This window comes from Emydura macquarii, unplaced genomic scaffold (genome assembly GCF_026122565.2).
Source record: "Emydura macquarii macquarii isolate MOO-44397 ecotype Brisbane River unplaced genomic scaffold, CSIRO-AGI_Emac_v2 contig_2975, whole genome shotgun sequence".
Lineage (NCBI taxonomy): Eukaryota > Metazoa > Chordata > Testudines > Chelidae > Emydura > Emydura macquarii.
The window spans coordinates 300,284-320,757 of NW_027133112.1; the positions used below are offsets into that span (position 1 = coordinate 300,284).

At 39.7% G+C, this 20,474-nt stretch overlaps 1 protein-coding gene across 7 annotated transcripts in view; it reads left to right on the top strand.

Annotated features, from left to right (window-relative positions):
- The window catches only part of PTPN3 (protein tyrosine phosphatase non-receptor type 3), a 283,828-nt gene that overhangs the window by 253,095 nt on the left and 10,259 nt on the right, over window positions 1-20,474 (top strand). For 6 of the 7 annotated variants that reach the window (XM_067569970.1, XM_067569974.1, XM_067569972.1 and 3 more), the window contains 3 exons: window positions 4,890-5,018; window positions 15,505-15,650; window positions 16,377-16,512. In XM_067569970.1, the coding sequence (XP_067426071.1) occupies window positions 4,890-5,018; window positions 15,505-15,650; window positions 16,377-16,512 (411 nt within the window). The remainder of the gene's footprint in view (window positions 1-4,889; window positions 5,019-15,504; window positions 15,651-16,376; window positions 16,513-20,474) is intronic. The other variant, XM_067569975.1, reaches the window with a different exon arrangement.

The following is a 20,474-nucleotide window of genomic DNA, read 5'->3' on the forward strand; positions in this document are numbered from 1 at the left end:
AAGGATGCAAAGAAGCTGGACCTTTTTGGTCGGAAAGTATATTCTACCGGGGGAGCTCCTGCTTCGTATTGCCAATCAACAGACGATACTTAGCAGATATAGCTTTAACTCATGAGGGGGCCACGTCGAAGTTCAGCAAACTGATGAGATTTCAGCCAGAGTAGAGGAGGGCAAAAACGGTGGCAAATGCCTCACTACAGGCGGCACTTGACATAGCCAACTCAACGGCCTGGACTATGTCATTGGCCGTGGTCCTGGGATGACGCTCACGGCTGCAGGCCTCAGGCCAACCATACAAGGTCCAACAGACAATCCAGGCCTTCCCCTTTAAGGACAGGCTCTGTTCTCAAAGCAAACAAACTCAAAATTCCATAGCCTCAAGGATTTGAGAGCTTCCTGGGGCTCCAAACTCCTGTGCCACAAAGGAAACACTTCAAGCTGCAGCTCCTGCCTCGTTTTTTCCAACCCCAAGAGAGGCAGGAATACAATAGGAAGCAGGGCGGGAACCACAGGAGAAGGCCTCTCCACCTTCTTCTAGCCAAGGTCCTGAACCTGCGAAGCAGTTCTCTGGTTCTAAACAGTACTTTTGAGGGTGTGCCCAGGGGCAATGCACCAATTCAGAACCCACATCCTTCACCCCTATGTTTTTCATATTGGTTCTCCCACTTGTATCGTGCATGGCCCCAGATTACCTCAGATCCTTGGGAGCTACACACAATAGAAATGGGATCTTCCCTTCAGATCAGTTGTCTCCCTCCTTCTCACTCTCCACCGTCCCCATCTCTCTTCAGGGTCACCTTTCACAAGCAACTTCTAAACCAAGAGATGCAGTCACTCCTAAAACTAGGAGCAGTAGAGGAGGTTCCTCGGGAGCTAAGAGGCAAGGGATTCTACTCCCGCTCTTTCCTAATACTGAAAGCCAAAGGCAGTCTCAGACCCATCCTGTATCTGTGAAATCTCAACAGATTCATGAAGAAGATGAGGTTCTACATGGTCTCTTTGGCCTCCATTATCCACTCCATGGATCCAGGGGATTGGTATGCTGCCCTCAACTTGAAGGATGTGTACTTTCGCATCTCTATTATTCCAAGCCACAGAATATTCCTCCACTTTGTAAAGAACCATATCCATCACCAATTCACTGTCCTCCCTTCAGCCTGTCAGCAGCCCCTTGGGTGTTTACCAAATGCATGGCAGTCATCATAGCATTCTTGAGGAAATGGAAAGTATAGGTCTATCCATATCTTGACGACTGGTTAATCAAGGGCCGCAGCAGAGAACAGGTGGAGGCAGATGTGAACTCGGTAAGATCATCCTTCGACAAGCTAGGTCTGCTAGTGAACACACAAACTTCGGCACTCATTCCCACTCAAAGGATAGATTTCATAGGAGCAGAGCTGGACTCGAGTTAAGCCAGGGCATTGCTCTGAGTCCCATTTCCGAGCGATATGCTCCATCATAGGGGGCTTCAGGCAATATACCACCACCATAGCGTGAAATTATCTGAAGCTGCCGGGACACATGGCTGCATGCATGTATGTTGTTCAGCATACAAGACTCCAGCCTAGGCCTCTGCAGATTTGGCTAGCTTCAGTGTACCACCCAAGCCGAGATCCCTTGAACAGAGTAATTTTGCTTCTGTCTTTGGTGATCAAGACTTTTAATTGGTTGCTCAGTCTGCAGTCAGTCTGCGCAAGGCTCCCTTTTTCCAAACTTCACCCCTCATTGTCTCTAGTCACAGATGTGTCAGGAATGGGGTATCAGGGCCCATCTAGAAGGGCTCAGAACTCAAGATCTCTGGTCCCAAGCGGAGCTCTTGCTACACATCAACTTCAGAGAACTGAGAGTGTACGCCTGGCTTGTCAGATCTTCCAAGCCCAACTGGAAGGAAAATGCGTATCAGTCATGATTGACAATACAACAGTGATGTTCTATATAAACAGACAGGGTGGCACACGTTCCTTTTCCCTGCGCCAAGAAGCCCTCACACTGCGGGATTTTTGCATAGCCCACTTGATACACCTTGAGGCATCTTACTTTCCGTGGTCTCAGAATGAGTTGGCAGACCACCTCAGCAGGTCTTCCTCCAGCCATGAGTTGTCTAGTCTCCCTAATGTTGTGAACAGCATCTTCCAATATTGGGGAGTTCCCCACGTAGACTTGTTTGCAACAAAACACAACAGGAAGTACCTGCAGTTCTGCTTCTTCCTGAATCACAGCCCAGGTTCAATCGCAGATGCATTCCTTATCCCATGGGCAGGTCATCTGTTCTACGCATTCCTGGCTAAGGTCCTGTTCCAGGACATTTGAAGAGCTGCAACATTGCTGCCTCATTGCTCGTGTTACTCACTGGGGTTTGGGGCTGCACCGGCTGCTCCCCAAGGTTCAGGGCTGCAACAGGCACCTTTGGGGGGGCGGGAGGGCTTGAGTGGGGGTTAGGCCTCAGGCAGAAGGGGCCAAGTGGGGCCATGGGTGGAATGGGTGGGGCAGGGGGCTATCCTCCCTGAAGGGGGGTGCACCTATGGAGCCAATAATTAGTACAAAGGCATTGGCTTTGGTCGAAATAAAACATTCCCCTATCTGTGGCCTGAGTAAAGCAGCCAGGATGTAATTTGAGGCTGAGCATTCTCCTTAAAATTTTGTTTGACTCAACCTCTAACTTGCTAAGATTCTTCAGGCCCCAGATTTCTGTACTATATTGTATTTGGGTACAGACTTTAACCTTGAGAACTCTAAGAGCCAGAATGATTGGATTGTCCCCATGGACACAAGTGAACCATGGACACAAGTGAAATGCAGCACTGGTTGTGTAGAACTTAAGGCTTTCTTCTTTATCTCCTCTGTATGTTTGTTCCATTGGCTATTATATGTAGAACAAATACTCAAATGGGTGTACCGAAACCTGGACTGTTCAATATAATGGCTATCAATCATCCATTTATGAAGCCTTGGTCTGCGGCCAAAGACAATTACTTTAGTTTTCTGATAGTCTATATTAAATTACTCCCACTGGCAAAAAGAGCTAAAGTCCTTTAATGTGCTTCAAGTCCAGGGATGTTTGTTTGGGACAGCTGTAAAGAGAAGGACCAACAAAAATGAGTTGAAAATGTTGAGGGGGAAATACTGCACCCCTTCTAAAGCCATCACCACATCATTAATATAAAAACCAAAAATGAAAAGGGCCAATAAGCAACACCCCCCACCCCCCCCACACACACACGCAGAGTGATGGATATAGTGTCAGTTAGCTCATCTTGCCACCCTGTCCTTACTTTGGCCACGATTTAGCTATGAAGGACTCTCGGGAACTAAAGCAGCCTAGGATCTATATGAGTTCTAGTTATCACATAAAAAAAGATATCCATCCCATCTTTTTTGAACATAAAGATATAGTCTATGATTGCTGGAAACCCATGTATAGTGGGAGAATTGCCAGCAGGCAATTTCTAGGTGTTTTCCACTGCATCTGCACTTCGTGAGTGACACGGAGAGAGCAGAACAGGGCAGAGAATCTGCCCCAGTGTATTGAATGTGGCCCTTTGATGTTTCTGAAGTATGTTTGGCCTTCAGGCAGAAAAAATTTGACATTACTGTTCTAGAATTTGTAGTTTGCATTCTTGAAAAAATACCCCTCAAGTTTGAAGCCTTTCGTTTCTGATACTTCTGACCCTTCTAATCTGTTTGACCTCTGACATAAATTTTGTAATTAGTTTTGATAGTCACTAAATACATGTTGTTTCTCTCCACTCCCCCTACCCCCACTTCCACCCCCTGGAAAAGGATGATGCGACTAAAAGTAATTATCTTGACATTTGTCATACAAATGAAAAATCAGCATCCTCTTTGAAAACTGCCCCTCCAGGGTAAATCACACATTAAACATATTTGTTCCAGTGTACTCCGGGCAAAAGTCTTTTCAGCTCATTAAAATGAGCTGCAGTGCTTTTGATTGCCAAAAGAAAGAAACTGTAGTCCTAATTCACTAAGGTAGCATTTTCTTGCACTTGCCTGCCAATCCTCACTGCCTTCCTGCTAATTTATACTGCCCACCCAATCTTAATGCCTCCTAAAATTTGCAAAACTATATACAAAGACGAAAATAGCACATCATTAAAGTAAAAAATCTCCCTGTAATTAGTTATTTTGACCCATGGATATATATTTGCAAATTTATGTGGGAGCAATACTGAGGTTGGATATTTTGATCCAGTCTTAAGTCCAGTCTCCATTTTTTTATTTGAGTACACCCGTTATTTGTAATATTAAATTGGAATAGTTTCACAATATTGTTGTCCACTTGAAAAAATATTACTATATGTTCCTGTAAGATTTCAAAGAAAGAAAATGGCACTTAAAATACCTGTTAACTCAGACCACATTTTTGTAAAACAAGAATTTCACTGACCAAACAAAAACAAAAAATGTTTACAGAAACTCTGCCACTATCCCATGATGAGCAAAAATTTGATTGCTCAGTGGTGGTGAGTTTTTTAAATCTCAGAAACCAGGTAGAGAGCATTAAAGGTGTTAAATAATGCCACCACATGTGATGGGTCTAATTCTCCACCGTCTCGTACCCTATATAGTTATTCATTGACATCTGATTAAAGTGAATGTGAGGATCACAACATTGGCATTCCACATGCAGTATGGGTGTAAATGACTACACAGGGCTATGGAGAATCAGGCCCAACATGTCAAACCGTTCTCAGATACAGATACACACATTCCACAAAACAAACCAGAATAGTTATTTAAAACACTTTCTAAGCTCTCTGTTGACAAAGGAAGAGGGAACTGGGTCCCAGAGATGTCCTGTTCAAGTGAGAAAATGAGAGAAAATATATTAATTGTAAGCTCATGGCTTGTACATTCTTTTTTCTTTGCAGACCAAATGTCATCAGTATTGGCCTGATCCACCGGATATAATGGAGTATGGCAACTTTCGTGTCAAATGTCAATCTGAAGATTGTACTATTGCCTATGTTTTTAGAGAAATGCTGATTACAAATATTGAGGTGAGTGCTTTTTGTAGTGAGTCCTTTAGCTTTTGGGGATTTTGTGTTTTGTTTTTGCTGTAGTGAGAAATATAGCTAAGTATAGTCAACATGCCTATATGTTTTAGGTATTACATGAACCCTGTGCATTTTGATTAGGTTTCTTTAGGGATGTTCCAAAATCATGCAATTCTTAAGATTCTTCTGGTGAGCTGTTTTTTTTAAAAAGCTAAAAAAATAAGTAATTATAAGGCCTTATTGCATTATCGTTTATTTATACAATATTATAGTCATCCATGCTGCTTTATAGCCCTGGATTCTAAACAAACATTTAGGGGTAAAATACAAATTTTTTTTCCTGCATCAATTTTTTCCTCAATCAAAAATGGAAGCTGGGACAATTCTTCAGTGCCACACACCCACAGAACAATTAGCAGAAAAAGGTGAATCCTTGTAATGTAGTTTTGAGGGAGCTTTCAGAGCTTTGTGGATCTTTTTCCATTAGTTTTGTTAAACTGAAAAAGCAGCTTCATGGAGTGCACAGTTTGAATACTTGCAATTTATGCAAGGCTTTTGCACTCTTCAGCTACTGCTATTTTGTTGTAATGAAAGAGGGGAAGAGTCAAATGCATGGAACACTTTTAAAGATGAACTTGTACTGCACAGTTTATATTCAGATCACATCCAAGCTTCTTGAAAGTTTGAGCTGTTTATACAGAAGGGCTTGGTTTCCGTCCACCCCTAATTTTAAGCTGCCCTACGTTTGTCTCTCTTTGACATCTTTACATCCTCTCCCAAAGTTCTAATCACAAATCTTTTGAAATGGTGAAGCATTTGTGTCATTGTAAAATATCTCTATAGGAATCCTCCACATGCTGACCAGTTTTTTAAATAAAGTTCAAGTATCAGAAATCATTCCTTCTGCACTTGTTGTTTTTCCAGGGGGCACTGATTTAACAATCTTGTAACTTCTATGCAGTTCATGGCTGTTTAACCAGATAGTTGTTACTGAGCTTACGAGTAATACTGAAAAGAAAACATCAGTTCTCAAATATAATGTTTTTTCCTTTTACAATATGATGACCAAATCCATTAATCTGATGAATTATGACTCATATAAGTATATTTTTATATGTAGCATTTTTCTTGACTAAATGGGATTTTTAACAAGCAGTCTGGTTTTGTTTCAGGTTTTATTTATACTCACAATATTCTGTTCCAAATACATGTACTCACAGTAGTGTCAATATAGGCAGTGTCTTACAACAACATTGCTCTATATTGTAATGTTTCCAATGTATGTGAAACCAATAGGTCTTTTGTTCATTTTTCAACCTAATGCTAGTGAAAGAAATTAATCTAATGTTCAAATCAATGCCCGTGCTGCAGGGTATGTCTAGACAAGCATTTTTGCTCTTATAACTCAAGTTAATTGATTGCCCGTTATCTCAAGTTAGCAAACACATTTGTAAATACTAGTATAGATAGGCCAGAAACATTTCTAACAACTAAACTGCAAATGTTTGAGTCCTGGAACATATGTTTGTGGACTGTCTAAATTAGCAGTTAAAAATGTTAGTTAAATTGAGTTAATTGGCAAACAGTTACCACACAATAACAGAAGGTGAAAACCTAGTCAGAACAAGGCAGCTTGTCGTTTTCACATCATTTGGCAGATCAAAGTAAGCCCCAGGTACTCAAATAGTCTTTATCGTGATCTGCTGACTCATGTGAAAACTACAAATGGCTTTAACATATATTAGTTGCCACATTCTAGCTAACATGAGTTAACACACCTTTATTCCTAGCGAAGACACACCCGTTCGTATAGGTTGCTCAGAACAGACAAGAGACGTAAAATGGTGTGGTTTTTAGCTTACGTTTTCTACTTGTAAACCATGTAAACTGGCTCCACCTAGGATTTACCATGACCAGCTAACATGGTTTAAAACTACAACAGCCTTGTCTTCACTGGGATTGTAACATGGGTTAATTAAGCTGTAAAGTAACACCTTTTTAACCTAGTGAAGACAAGGCTATACACATAAATGAAGTGACCAGACTTTCAAAAGTTGAGAGGCAGTGGGGATTTGGGACTTAAAACAATGACCTGTATGAAATAGCCAAAATAGTATTTGTAGAACAGCTTACTGAACACTAGCTATTACAATGTACTCTTCTGCAACATGTGGGTTGTTTTTCAATGTGCATTGTTCAAGGAGCTTTGTAAAGAGCTCGTTTTATGATTAAGAATGGATTTTGCAAAGCTTTCAGTGTGTACTGTATGTTCCAGATTTTGTTGTTGTGGTCTTCGAAGACTATCGGTGGTCTTGTGTGAAAGCAAACCAGACATTTTATTATTCCCAGAACTAATATGAGGCAATGTCATTGCCTCTCTCTTTTTGAAGATAGGGAACATGAAGACCAATACACTTTAATTATTAAGATGTGTAGTAGTTTGAAAATGTCATATGAGACATGATTCCAGATAGGAAGGCATTTCTATAAGACATAAGCCTGGTCTCAACCTAAAACAGGCTGACCTAGCTACATGAATCAGGTCTGTGAAAAATGTTGTGCCCTGCGTGGCATAGTAGAATGACCTAACCCCCACAGTAGTTCCATCTAGGTTGATGGAATAATCCTTTCGTCGACCTAGTTACCACCTCTCGTAGGGGTATATTACACACATGGACAGAAAAACCCCTTCTGTCGATGAAGGAAATATCTACAGAAGAGCTGCAGCACCATAACTGTCCTGCTATTGCTGCTGTAATGCAGATACACCCTAAATACAATTGCTCAGAATTAAGAGAAGTGGATTCAAAGCTTGTCTTCAGTGAAAACTGGCTCAGCCATTCTTTTTGTGTGTGTTTGTCTCATATGCTCAGGAGCAATAGTTACTGGATGCTTCTTAGGATTGTCTATCGCAGTACTAATTCTATAACTAGTTGCAGCATATGGCTGCCCCATAAATATGAAATATTTGTATCCTTTCCTAAGTATTATAGGAAAATATGGACTAATATCTTGCCTTTTCTTTTTGGGACCAAGATTAACATCTAGCCTTGAGACAAGAGTGAAAGAAAAATATAAAGCACTAAATAGCATAAAACTGTTCAAAACAGACTCCATGAAGAAAATGTAGCTTCTGGGCTTACTGTACTTAATTCACTATTTCCTGTTGTATTTTATGTACTGAATTTATATTTAATTTCCATTTACCCGTATTGCAGAAATAGAATTGAAGGGATGGAAAAATGAAAAAGGTAGTTTCATTATGATAGTTTGTCATAAAATATTTCCCGTCATTGATACACCCCTTAGTACATATGATTGATCACTAATTCAAGCTCCTGTAGTTTCTTTTAAGCAGGTTTTGAGATCAAGTAATTTATTGTGTTTCTTTCTGCTGTTATTTCTGTCCCTAATTTTACACTTCTGTTTATTTCTGTTGGGCATGACCAGATTCTGACATGGAACTTTTCACAATTTTGGAGATGAAGATTACTTATTAAAGCATGTTTTTCTTAGAGTATTTCAAGCTCTGTGTAAAAGTATTGTATAATATATAGTGACTGTAAGGAATGGCTTTTTTAAAACCTTAGAAATTATGTCATGTGTTATATTAGCTACTACCCACATGCTTTATCATCCCACCTGATTTGTTTTATTAACCAAAATAAATCATTCTTTTAGTTTTTGTTCAATAAATCATGAATCTTTAGATGTTCAAAATATATTTAATTTCATCTTGTAGAGAATAATTATACCATTACTGTAACCAGCAGTTTACATCACAAGAGAGAGCTGAATAACCACATGAAGATGATTAATTATGACAATCCCTTGTGTCATAATGCAGATCATTTAGCATGACAGTGTACATTACAGCAACAGAAATGGGAGAAGTATCTCTTTTTTTTTTTTTTTTTAATTTAAAAGCTAACACTTTTCATGAACATCAATGATGATGAAAAAGGTTTGCAATGAAAAAGCATAAATTAACCATTCTAAAGAATTCAAACTTAAGCATAAAAATTGGTAAAAACAACAGGAATTAGTTGAAGGAATGGTCGTAATATTTACTAAAGGAACAAATTAGAAGATTAAGGACCAGCAGTATTTTTAAGGAACAAAATAGAAGATTAAGGAACAGTAGTATTTTTCTGTTCAGGTATGAGCTGCAAGCACCATGATGATGTTGATATAATGTTACAGGCAGCACTGGTAGCAATGTCTATAGTTTTGGCAGCCTAACACTTTCCATTATAAAGACTTTGTTTTCAATTGTGTATAACTTTGCCAACTATTCAGGCTAAAATGTTCCATGCTGGGCGTCTGCCTCAGGCTGATATAAGTTTCAGCAGAACAATTCAGCTGTTTCATAGAATAAAGTTAGGGGAAAGTAACTTGGTTTGCTTGTTTTTTAAAAAATGCCTACAATTGTTTCACTGAGAACCTACCGTGCTTCCATGCTTTGGAGCATGAACTTGAAATTGGTGGGGGTATTGCCCTGGTGTCAGGATGGACCTTCTGCATTCCCTAAATATCACCTGTGCTCAGTAGAGGTGTGTTAGAGGCTGGCAGTATTGTTCTCTTAGGATTCCATTTGAAATGAGCATGTTCCATCCCCTCACAGCTGCTGTGCGCCAACTGAACAGAGCATGAGCCATTCCTATATGACAACTAAGCATGCTCCATTCCAGACCTGCCGAGGATGTGCAGGACCGTCCCTGCAATTGCCCCTGCCAGCTTCCTGAAGCCATTGGAGTGCCAGGCCCTAGAACTGACAATAGGGAAACTCTCTCATCTGTGTTCTCAATGCCATCCTGTTTGTGGCCAGGCTACATTTAGGAGAAAGAAGTAGCCTGACTCAAGTGCAAAGGGGTATGGAGCAGAAAGTGGGAGAAAAGATTGGGCTGAGCATGCTGTCCAAGAAGGGTGCACAGCAGCTGAAGGGGAAAGGGAATAGAAGCAGAAGGGGACAGGCTGGGGAGACAGGAGCAGAAGGCTTTACAGTATTGCCAACCCCAAAAGATCTAAAATTGAGAATCAGACCCTCAAATCCATCATGGTTTTTCAAGCCTGTATAGTAGTTTTGGTCTGTCTTTTGATTTTTGATGCCCCCTCGCAGCACATTTGTGACAATTAGTGTTGCCCACTCTCCCAAATGCATTGGGTAAAGTGATTTTGGCCCTAGCTGCAGGAGCCCTGTCCCACACACCTGCCTGTCCCCTGCCCAGCAGTTCAGCCACCTTGTCTCCACCCCCTATTAGCTCAATCCCCCATCAGTTCCAACCTCTGTAAGTTCTGCCCTCTAGCTCCCCCCAGAGTTCAGTCCCCTCCAGTTCAGCCCCCTCTACTGCAGCCTTACCTCTGCTCCTCCTGGGGTTCTTCACGCTCCTCTTCCAGGCCTAGAAGGGCAGCTGCAGCAGCATCACCCCTTCCCTTCCAGGCTTGGGGGTCAGCTCCAGGAGCTCTTCACCCCCCTCTGCCTGTTCCCAGGCTGATTTCTGCAGGATTGGAAAGGGAAGGGGAGAGGAGAAGAGGAACTGTCCTGTCCCTGTTGCTTACAGGAGGGCAGAGGGGGAAGGAGGGAGCAGGGCTGCCCTGAGCTGCTGCCACTGGCTCCTCCTCTCCTGTGAGAATGACTTAAGATTGCTAGGGGAAGGGGAGAGAGAGCGCACCCTGTGATAGCTCTGATTAGTTATTTCGCCCTATTTCGGCACATAAGTGGGATGGGCATTCAACTAGAGACCTGAAGCTTCTTCTGTCATCAAAAGACTGTCTATAAGTTGTAAAACACACTCCTCCCTAAAACCTGGAATTGAACTCTGGATTTCCGAGTGTCGGCATTCTTCTCCTGTCTGGCAAATAGCTCTGGCTGCATGCTTGCCTCCATCTCATGGAGGATAACAACTTGATAACTCTAGGAGTTACTCAGTTAGCTCAAGTGGTAGAAAGCTGTGCTGCGGATCTAAGGGTCTCAACCCCGCTGATGCCATATGTGCAGATTACTCTAGTTCCACATGATAGAATTTCTGGGTTTTTCAGTTTGCTTTTTAAAAAATGTAAGAAATTGGATTTTAAAAAACTACATTACAGAATATTGAGATTGCAAAATCAAGCACTGAAGAGATAGGAAATGGCCAGAATTAAGGTTACCTATGCAACCTTAATTTGGCCCTTGTGTGTGTATGTATTATAAGACAAGATTTAATTACATAAATGACATACTGTTTTTTCCACAGTACCCCTGTATAGGACAGGCCATGCTCAGTGAATGACTAGGCAGGGTTGTATAGTGTATGAGGCTGTGTTCTAGGAGCACTGCTTTGTTTGTTGTAGAATCTGGAAGGAATTGGAGTACTGTGGTTACTTTGGGGAGACAGCCATGGAAGTTGTCAGATATGTAACTTGAGAAGCTAGAGATTTAAAATTTTTGTATTTTTCACTTGCAAAAGAGGACAGCAGGATGGGGTCTGTAATCAGAAAGAAGAACCACCCATAGTACCACCCAGTCAGTCTGTGCAGTTCTGGAAGAGCCCTCTATCAAGGTGGCTTCCTCTTTTGCAAGAGAAAAAAAAATCTTAAATCTCTAGCCTTTCAAACTATATATCTGACAACTTCCATGGCTGTCCCCCCTCCCCTACCCCTCCCAAGTAACCACACTATTCCAATTCCTTTGCAGAGTGTAGAATTTGCTGTCTTCCTCCTGCCCCTTCTTATTGCTTTGAAAAGGTATTGCAGGCACAGGCACACGACCCCATTTGCTTCTCTATGAGAGTGGCTTGCTGTTTTCCCTCCTTCATGCATGTCCCGCCTTCATGCACACACGTGCACAGGTTAGTTACCTGTGACTACGAGTGGTATTTACTGCACCCATGTAAACATTTGGAAAAGCCAAAACCCAGATAAGTAATAAAAGCAGTTTGTGAGAGTTTAAATGAAGTAACAGGCTACTGCAACCAAAGAAGGTGATACTGAGCATACAGGGATGAAATTTATTCTGAGTTTTAAAATATGAAAATAGATTAAGCATAGTAGAGTTTGGCCCTATTGATAGGAAGGGAGGCATTTAAAATGTGGGCATTCTGAAAAGTGAATATTTATTGTGATTAAAACATTAAAAATTGTAATCAAAATCTTAGACGAGCATATCAGAAAAAGTCAAAACTGTTTGTTTGAAAAGGAGAATGAAAAAGGTAACTAAAATATTGAAGTTTGAGGAACACTGGGATATTTAACAAAGGAGTACATTGTTCCTTAAGAGAGAATGGATCAAAGAACAGAAAACTGGAAAGATGCTTGCAACAACAGAAGTAGTCTTCATGGATCTAATAGTGTGCTCTTATTCTAGAGAGCTCTTACATAATGTGCTTGCTCATTGTACTTGATGTCTATGAGCTATTTAAAAAAAATGCAGCTCCTAGCACATTCAAGTCTTCATTTGTGGTGAGTAATACATTCATCATTTAAATAAAAAAAAAACTGCTCAAAGTCCTACTGAATTTTGTGTAGCTGTCCCCGGGTGCCTCAGTAATGTGTCCTTTCAGCACTCACACTTATGACTCAGTCTGGAATCTTTAATGAACACCTAAGATCATACCACAGACTCCTTGGCTTGTTTTAGAATGAGTCAAGGTTTCATCAAACCTGAGTGCTATGATTCAAATGCACTCTAGTTTCTCAAGTAAATGAGAATAAAGCTGTTCTAGCCATAATATATGTAATCGCTCTTCCACCTCATCTCTCTGAGGCACTGAGAGTGAACTCCCCTAAGTTTGCAAAAGCAAGCTATTATAATGTGTGGGCTTTTTGTTGTTTTTGAGGTGGCTTCTGTGTAGTCCCTGTTATGGGATTTGACTCTGGCTTTGCAGAGTTTTGGCAACTTTCTAGAAAGCAGTGATCTTGGGGCAAACCAACCTGCTCTTTGTGGCAACAAACAATTCAGAGCTGAGGATATAAAAGAACCAGGTTTGCCCGTTTGCCACAATTCCTTCATTTCTGAGACCCCAACATCAGCTGTTGGTATAAGGACCTCTTCTGTCAGCTCTTAGAGTGATTTCTGGTGAGTTGATCCCAAACTCCCTAGTTTCCGGTGTATTATAGTTAGCTAGCTGGTTAGTGTTAGTTTACATGGCTGCACGTTTAAGTTTTACTCTGGAACTTGGGCCTTTGGACCTTTTGTTCATGATTTTTCACACCTTGCCTTCGAGGACATATGCCAGGATATTTCATATCCTTCTGTGTTCCTGGAGGTGGATGTGTATGTATACCATTTCTTCTGCCTGAAAGAAACTCATTCCCAGGACTGCAGCATAGTATATAGTGCTTTCATGCCTTGAGGCCACTTTGCTAGGCAAATAGAGGTTCTATGTCATGTCATACAAGTCTAGTCCCTAGAAAAGATATTGAATCTACTCTCTGCCCCTGTGAAGGTACAGAGCAAGCTAACTATAGCATCAAAGTCAGGCAAATTGGGGAACTGAGGTGGTTGTAGCCACGCAGACCTTTTATAATTTCAGCTCCAGATGTTTGATACCATGAAAAGATACTTGTGTAGCCTCCCACGCTGCCCCAAAAAAGTGACAAACTTAAAATGTGACCTGAATGTGACCTGATGCAGTGATATCCTGAGTGTGAAAGCAGTATGAATGAATGAGAGCAGCATTCATCTCATTTGAGTGTTAATGTTGTGCTTAATGATGAACATTTAAATGTCAGCATAGTTAACTATTTCACTGTTGCTAAAAATATGGAAAAGGGTTGACCATATTATGAAGATTTTTCACAGTCTACTATGAATGATATTTTGTTTTGGCATGGTGAGACAATAGAGCTTGGAGGGATATCACTGCTCATTTTTTCCAGTCTAACCACTGGAAAGCAGTCTAGTTAAAAAAGTTACATGTAGTATGGACCCAAAGCCATGTTACAAAACTAGTGTTTTTCAAATCATGGCCCATGTACATGTTGACAGCTGCTTATATGCAAATAAAGCAGAGTGAGTCAGTCACTGGAACACATTTGCATATGAAGATGATTGTGTTAAGAGGAATTGCTTTTGCATGATGAGAATCAACAGAAAGTTAAGAAATTGAAGTAGTTTCTAGCACATGGTTTCCTTTAGGTATAATTAAATGAAAAAGAGCCCTTGTACAATTGAATCCCTCAACTAAGTAAATTTTCATCATACAGAATTAAGTGCTTCCATAGGCAGTATAAATATAATTCATTCATAATTTCTCTAACATATCAGTATATACTGTACATAACCTGTCCTCTTTACAGGAATCATAGTTAGCAAATATGCACATGTAAGCTTATGTTCTGACCAAATCCACAAATATACATACATTATTTAACATTTTTCCTTTTTTGTAAGGGTATAAGATGTATGACTATGAAGGGGAAAACAGATTTAGAACTGGTCAGCAGCCATATTGCATTGTACTGTAATCCCATTACATTTTATCAAGTAAGAAGGTTTGCATTAGGTCAGTATTTGTAGGGAAGACCTAGAGTGCTGCAGTTAGTGATGATAGCGATTTTGCAGGTGTAATGTTCCACTGATGTCAGTACTGAGCCAACATCCCAGTATGGTGTTGACAGATGCTGCTTCAGGTACCTTCTTTTGGATTAAATATAAGATAAGGTCTGTACCACTGAGTCATTAACGATCCTTTGGCACTTTTTTGCAAAAGGAAGGGCGTTTAACCCCAAAGTCCAGACCAAATTTTAAATCTGGTAATTACATTCTGCCTGTAAATTTATTCTGTAATTTCAGCACATATTTCCTTCTTTCTGGTCTAACCTATTGTGTAAATATTGCTGTACATAACTGTTGCAGTGTGCTACTTCAGAGATGGCTGCATTTCTTTGTTGGAATTACAGTTCCCAAGGTATAATTGGTAAAGCATTTTGAAATCTTCTGGGGGTGAAAGGAGCTATAGGGTGTTAAATGCAAACTGTTCTTACTAAACACCTACATTTTTTTCAACATTGTTCTCCAAGAATCACTTATTTTATTGTTTCTAATAAGAAAATGTTCTGTTAGAAAATCTTGCAGTCTGTTGTACAGCCTATGAAGCCTTGTGTTGTCTAGTTAAATTTATTGTGAAACAAATTGCATTTATCTAATGAACTTCAGTAAATCTACTACAACACTGGGGCCTGGTCTACACTTACCATGAAATTCGGCGGCAGTCAATGGGAAATACACAGGCTACTCTACACAGCTTGTGTATCTTCCATCAACTTCCTAAATTCTGATTAGCGCAACGTCCCCACTACGCTGCACCGATGGGAAATGCCCGCCCATTGACACAGCATTACTGTTTTTCCACGGGGTGGATTTATTCAGTCAACTTATGGATCGATTGAGCGGGTCTCCACTTCCGCTCAATCGATCCCAAAGAATCGATCTGGCGGCGCCGAATTTGCCACTGTGAGTGAAAACATACCCTGAGTGAGATATGGTGACACTATCATTGCATTTCAGACAGAGGAAGAGCACACAATCACCCATCTTCAGTATGTTGCTTGGCCTGATCATGGTGTTCCTGATGACTCTAGGGACTTTTTGGAGTTTGTGACCTGTATGAGGCCAAAGAGAGTGGACAATGAGCCGGTCCTTGTTCATTGCAGGTACTTAAAATAAATGTTCTGTTACACTGGATGCAGTCCTAGAGATTTAGAATTCCATCTGTCCTGTAGAAAGGAAGTATCATTTTATACATTATTCAATAGTATGTATCTTGAAGAGCAGCAAGTTCCTTGAAGTAAAGGTGAAGTCTTAAGGCTATAAGACTATTAGTCATTGAGCACTCATCAATGGAGACAAAAGTTATGGTATTGTATTTAAGGGTTGTGTTTCTTTACTCTCCCATGTCTCCTTCATAATTAAACTTCCTGGTTAAATTGCAACTTAATGCTTTTTAATGGTTACCTTATCAATTTAACCTCAAAATCCTTTTTTGCATAACCCTAAAAACCAATCCATCAGTTCTTCTTTTCACTTTTCAGTCTTTTGGTTGATTGTAAGTAAAATCTACAGAACAATATATCATTTTTTAAAAATCATAATTTTAAAGTAATTTACTTAAACTGATGGTTTTATTTTTCTAGAATTTTCTTTTTATTTATGTAAAAATTTATGCATATTTATGTAAAAATGCTGTTTTCTTGTAGTTATATAAAGAAAATGTTGCTGACTTTGTCCTAAATATATACAGTGTTCTGTTTTTACTTTTAAACTGTTGCTTTTAGTCTTAAAGGTATTGAGAGTATTGTAATGTTAAGTCTGTGATATGTATCCAGTACAAGGCAAAAGCCTGCTAATTTTATGGAGGTGGTTTCTGTTACATTTTGTAGTGCTGGAATAGGTCGCACTGGTGTATTGGTCACTATGGAAACAGCCATGTGCTTAATTGAAAGAAACCAACCTGTTTATCCACTGGATATTGTACGAAAAATGCGAGACCAGCGAGCTATGATGGTGCAAACATCAGTAAGTTAAGGAGAGACAGTCTTATGCATTGTGCATGCTGTATGTCTAATTATTAACCTAGAGAAATATGGGTTTTTCAGATAAAGTTGATTTCGTTGTTTGCATGATTTTCAATTATTTTTATATTGCATTAGCTGAAAAGATAAATGAACCTTATCAGAAAAGACAACCCTGCTTGGGAGCTGTATATTTTGATTATTTGTAAATGTTTAAACGTTTTTCTTACCTCGCCCTTTAAAGATGCATCCATTTTCTTAACTCACAAGTTGTAAACTAGAATGAACTTCGAGTCAGATTTGTGTACATCTCTTGTTCAAGATATTATGTACAAACATTTACAATAGAATTTAGTTTGTAAATTTTATCCTTCACAGAGAACATTACAGAGAGCCTTTTAGAAAGATTTTCAGATGTGATTTAAAAAGGAAAAGTGACTTTTTGGGGATGCATGGGGAAGTGGGAATTAGTGAGAATACAGATGAGATAGCACAGGTTAAAAAAATAAAACCTAGCCGCCCACTCCAGTTGAAGAGGCAAGGGCAGGAATCAGAAAAAGGAGCTATTCTATGGAGAGTTTTGAAAACCAAGATGCAGTTTTGAATGGGCATTAGAAATGAATAGGTTGCCATTGAAAATTTTAGGTGTGAAGGAGCATAGGTCTCTCTTTCTTGAGCAATGGAGTAGATTAATTACTGGTGACAAGATCTGGATACCAGGTGGAATGAGAACAATGTGCTTGTTTCCAAGGCACTAAGTGTCTTGGACCAAACAGGAGTAAAGGGGTTTAAACCCACAAATGTGACAGTAGAATTTGGCACTTTGTACCTCTTGGAACTTCAAAAGGCACAACATAGAAAATGCCTCACATTTCTCATCCAAGCAAAGGAAAGAGGAAGCTAACTGATGAAGAGGCATAAACTCTATTTAATAATGAGTTAATTACCTTAAGATCAGGCTGTGATATTCACTAGATTAATTATTCTATTGGATCCAAAAACTATGTTAAAAGGATGTTAAGATTGCAAAGGCAAGCCTTCAAAAATTAGGAAATGCCACGATTAACTTTGCCCGTGCAACCTTAATTCTGCTCCTTTGTGTATATTCATTACAATAGTCTTTAATTACCTGGTCACATGCCATTTTTTTTCCACAAGATACCTGCGTCATGCAATGAACACTTATTTTTACCCTTCTCGTTTCATGCGTGGGCCCAAGCCTTACTAACAGCACACCGCCCAAACCCTGCACTGAATACAAAATTATTAATTTCCTTGTGTGCATTTTTGTGGCACTCATCTGAGTGTTTCAGAAGCATTAATCTATTAATTTTCATAACACTTTTGTGAGATTAGGTGGTGGTATTAATCCCATTTGATGGATGGGAACTAAAGCACAAAGAGATGAAAAGCCAAAATTATTGTGTTCATTAATTTTAAGTTCCAGTTTAAAAAAAAAAAAAAAAGTCACAGGTGCTTTCTCTTGCCTGAGGATTAAATAAAGGTTTTGTTTGTCCTTTCCTGAGATAGAAAGGGCAGGCACAAAACATTTCAAATGCCAAAACCCCAAAGTCAGAAAATCAGGTTTCCCAGATTGGGTCTTCAGCCTGGAGTCCTCCAATGCCTAGCCCCAGTGCAAGACATTTGGGGCTAGATATGTAAAAGGAGCTAGGTGTGTAACTGCCACTTTAAGTGCCTAAATACCAGAATCAGGCCCCATTGGAATTTACAAAAACCTGCTAAGTTGTTGCTAAACCCTATAGGTGCCTAAAATTGCTTGGTGCCTAAGTTTTGCAGTGAAAGTTCCTTAGGTAGGGTCCCTATGTTCCTGCCCTCTTTGCATGCACATTTCAGCACATCCAGACGCCTAAACCACAATGAGATGCACAAATCAGGCGAAGACAGGTATTTCCACCTAACTTGCCTACAGGGCCCAATCTGGTAAGCGTACTTAGAGCTTGCCTACTGAATCGGGCACCCATGGGCAATCTCACAGAAAACAGCCGTCAGGTGGGGAGAAAGAAGGACGAGGAGAAGGATCTCTCTTGTAGTTTTTAGCCTAGTGGCTAAAGTACTCACCTGAGATATGGGAGACCTGGTTCAAGTCCCTGCTCCACCTGAAGGAAGATAAGGGATTTGAGCTGGGATCTGCCACGTCCCAGGTGAATACTCTAGCCATTGGGTACGACACTTCATTTTGTGTTTTTTTCCAGTCTCTCCTATTGAAACTATTCCACTGTGAATAAATAATTTTCAAGTCATTGGACCAGGATGGAGAGAGCGTGAGAATGACTCTGCAGTCTGGTGGTTAGAGCACTCACCTTGGAGGTTGGGAGACCCAATATCCAGTCTCTCTGTTCCAATGACTTTTTAAACTATGTATCCACAGGAGAGACACATCTGAATATTTTTGAAGCACTTTGAATTTGTATAGCATTTTATGTGTTCCAAGCAAATATGCTCACGTAGATAATGAGGCAAAAGAGAATTACAGTTTAGCTATAGTAGTCCAGTCACAAAAAAAAGTGAAGGTATAGAGGAAAATGTTCAGAAATGAGTAACTTTCTTGAGATAATGATTAGTTTAATTGATTGCCTTAAGACTTTAGGGAGTAATTTAGCAAGCAGCATTGCTAGGCTATCTTATAACATGGAAGAGTTAGCTGGGTGAAAGGCCCATGGATTTCCTCTAGTCCTACTGGAATCCCTGAAGAAAAGGTGGTTATGACCCAGCATATTGGAAATTTCAGGATGCATGGTGAGGGGGTAGAAATACATTAAAAAAGAGGAAGACATCTTAAAATCAGGTTTGACAATGACTGCTATCACTAGTTTCACAATTTTTCAAGGAACAAAAAAATCAGCCAACCTTGGGAGTGTTTCTTGGGTAGGCATGAGAACTCAGCTGAATGAGCAGTAAGAATGCAAGCAATGGCAATTAGGAAGTCAAGGAAAATAGTTAGTCATTGTCTGCATCAGAGGAAGCAATGATGAAACATCCAATCTTATTTCTAAATAAATTGCTTATACGGTGGACTTAACAGAATTAATAAATCAAGGAGTTAAATATCACAGTTGACTTGTGCAGGCAGTGATGAAATATGCAAATGACTAACAATGAAGGAAAAGTCAAAGTAATTAACAAATAAAAACAGAAGAACAAATATCACAGTCATAAGAACAAACAGATATTTCAGGTGGGAGTAGTTGTCTAGTGAGTTGAAGGGGAAAAACATGAGAATTGAGATGCAGAAAGCTAGCTTACATCCCCAAGATTGCCTTTAATTTTTAGCTTACTTGGTAAAGCATAGCGTAATGCACAATGATAACATTGAAAATTGAGGCTTAAATGCAACTTCAGGACCTTTGCTGCTCAGGCTGGACAGGGCTGGGAGCAATGCTAAACTTTGAAGTGTCTTTTTGGGAGGGTTTGATATGAGCTACTGCCAAGCACCCATTGTAATCAACTTGGGAATGTAGGGCAGGCGGCTAAAAAAGAAAGGGAAAGTGGCTCAAATGAAGGGGTTGATGAAAATGCATATTCACACTTCTGGAACCTAAAATCCTCTGTGCATATCACATTTGCACTGTAGGGGAGAGTTCATATTTTGGATACCCCTTCTGAGAAAGCAAAAAGTATGTGTAAATTGGTCTCACTTTCTAGTGTTGTTATAAAGTTCTGTTGAATTTCCATTGTAATTCCTTATTCTCAGGCTTTTATATTATCCATAAATATCTTCTTCAGGCTAAACACATTTTGAAACTTACATAGCTTCTATTGTCAACAACAGGACATGTCATTCCCAGTTCAGAAAGTGACTCAAATATTTTTAATGAATACCTGGTATAGAGTACAAAGTTATGGAAGAAATATAAATTTGTATAATGGTCTAGTTCTTAAATGCTCTTTTAAAGGAAAAAATGCTCTAATCTCATTTGTAAAGTACTTCATTATAAAAACTTTCCA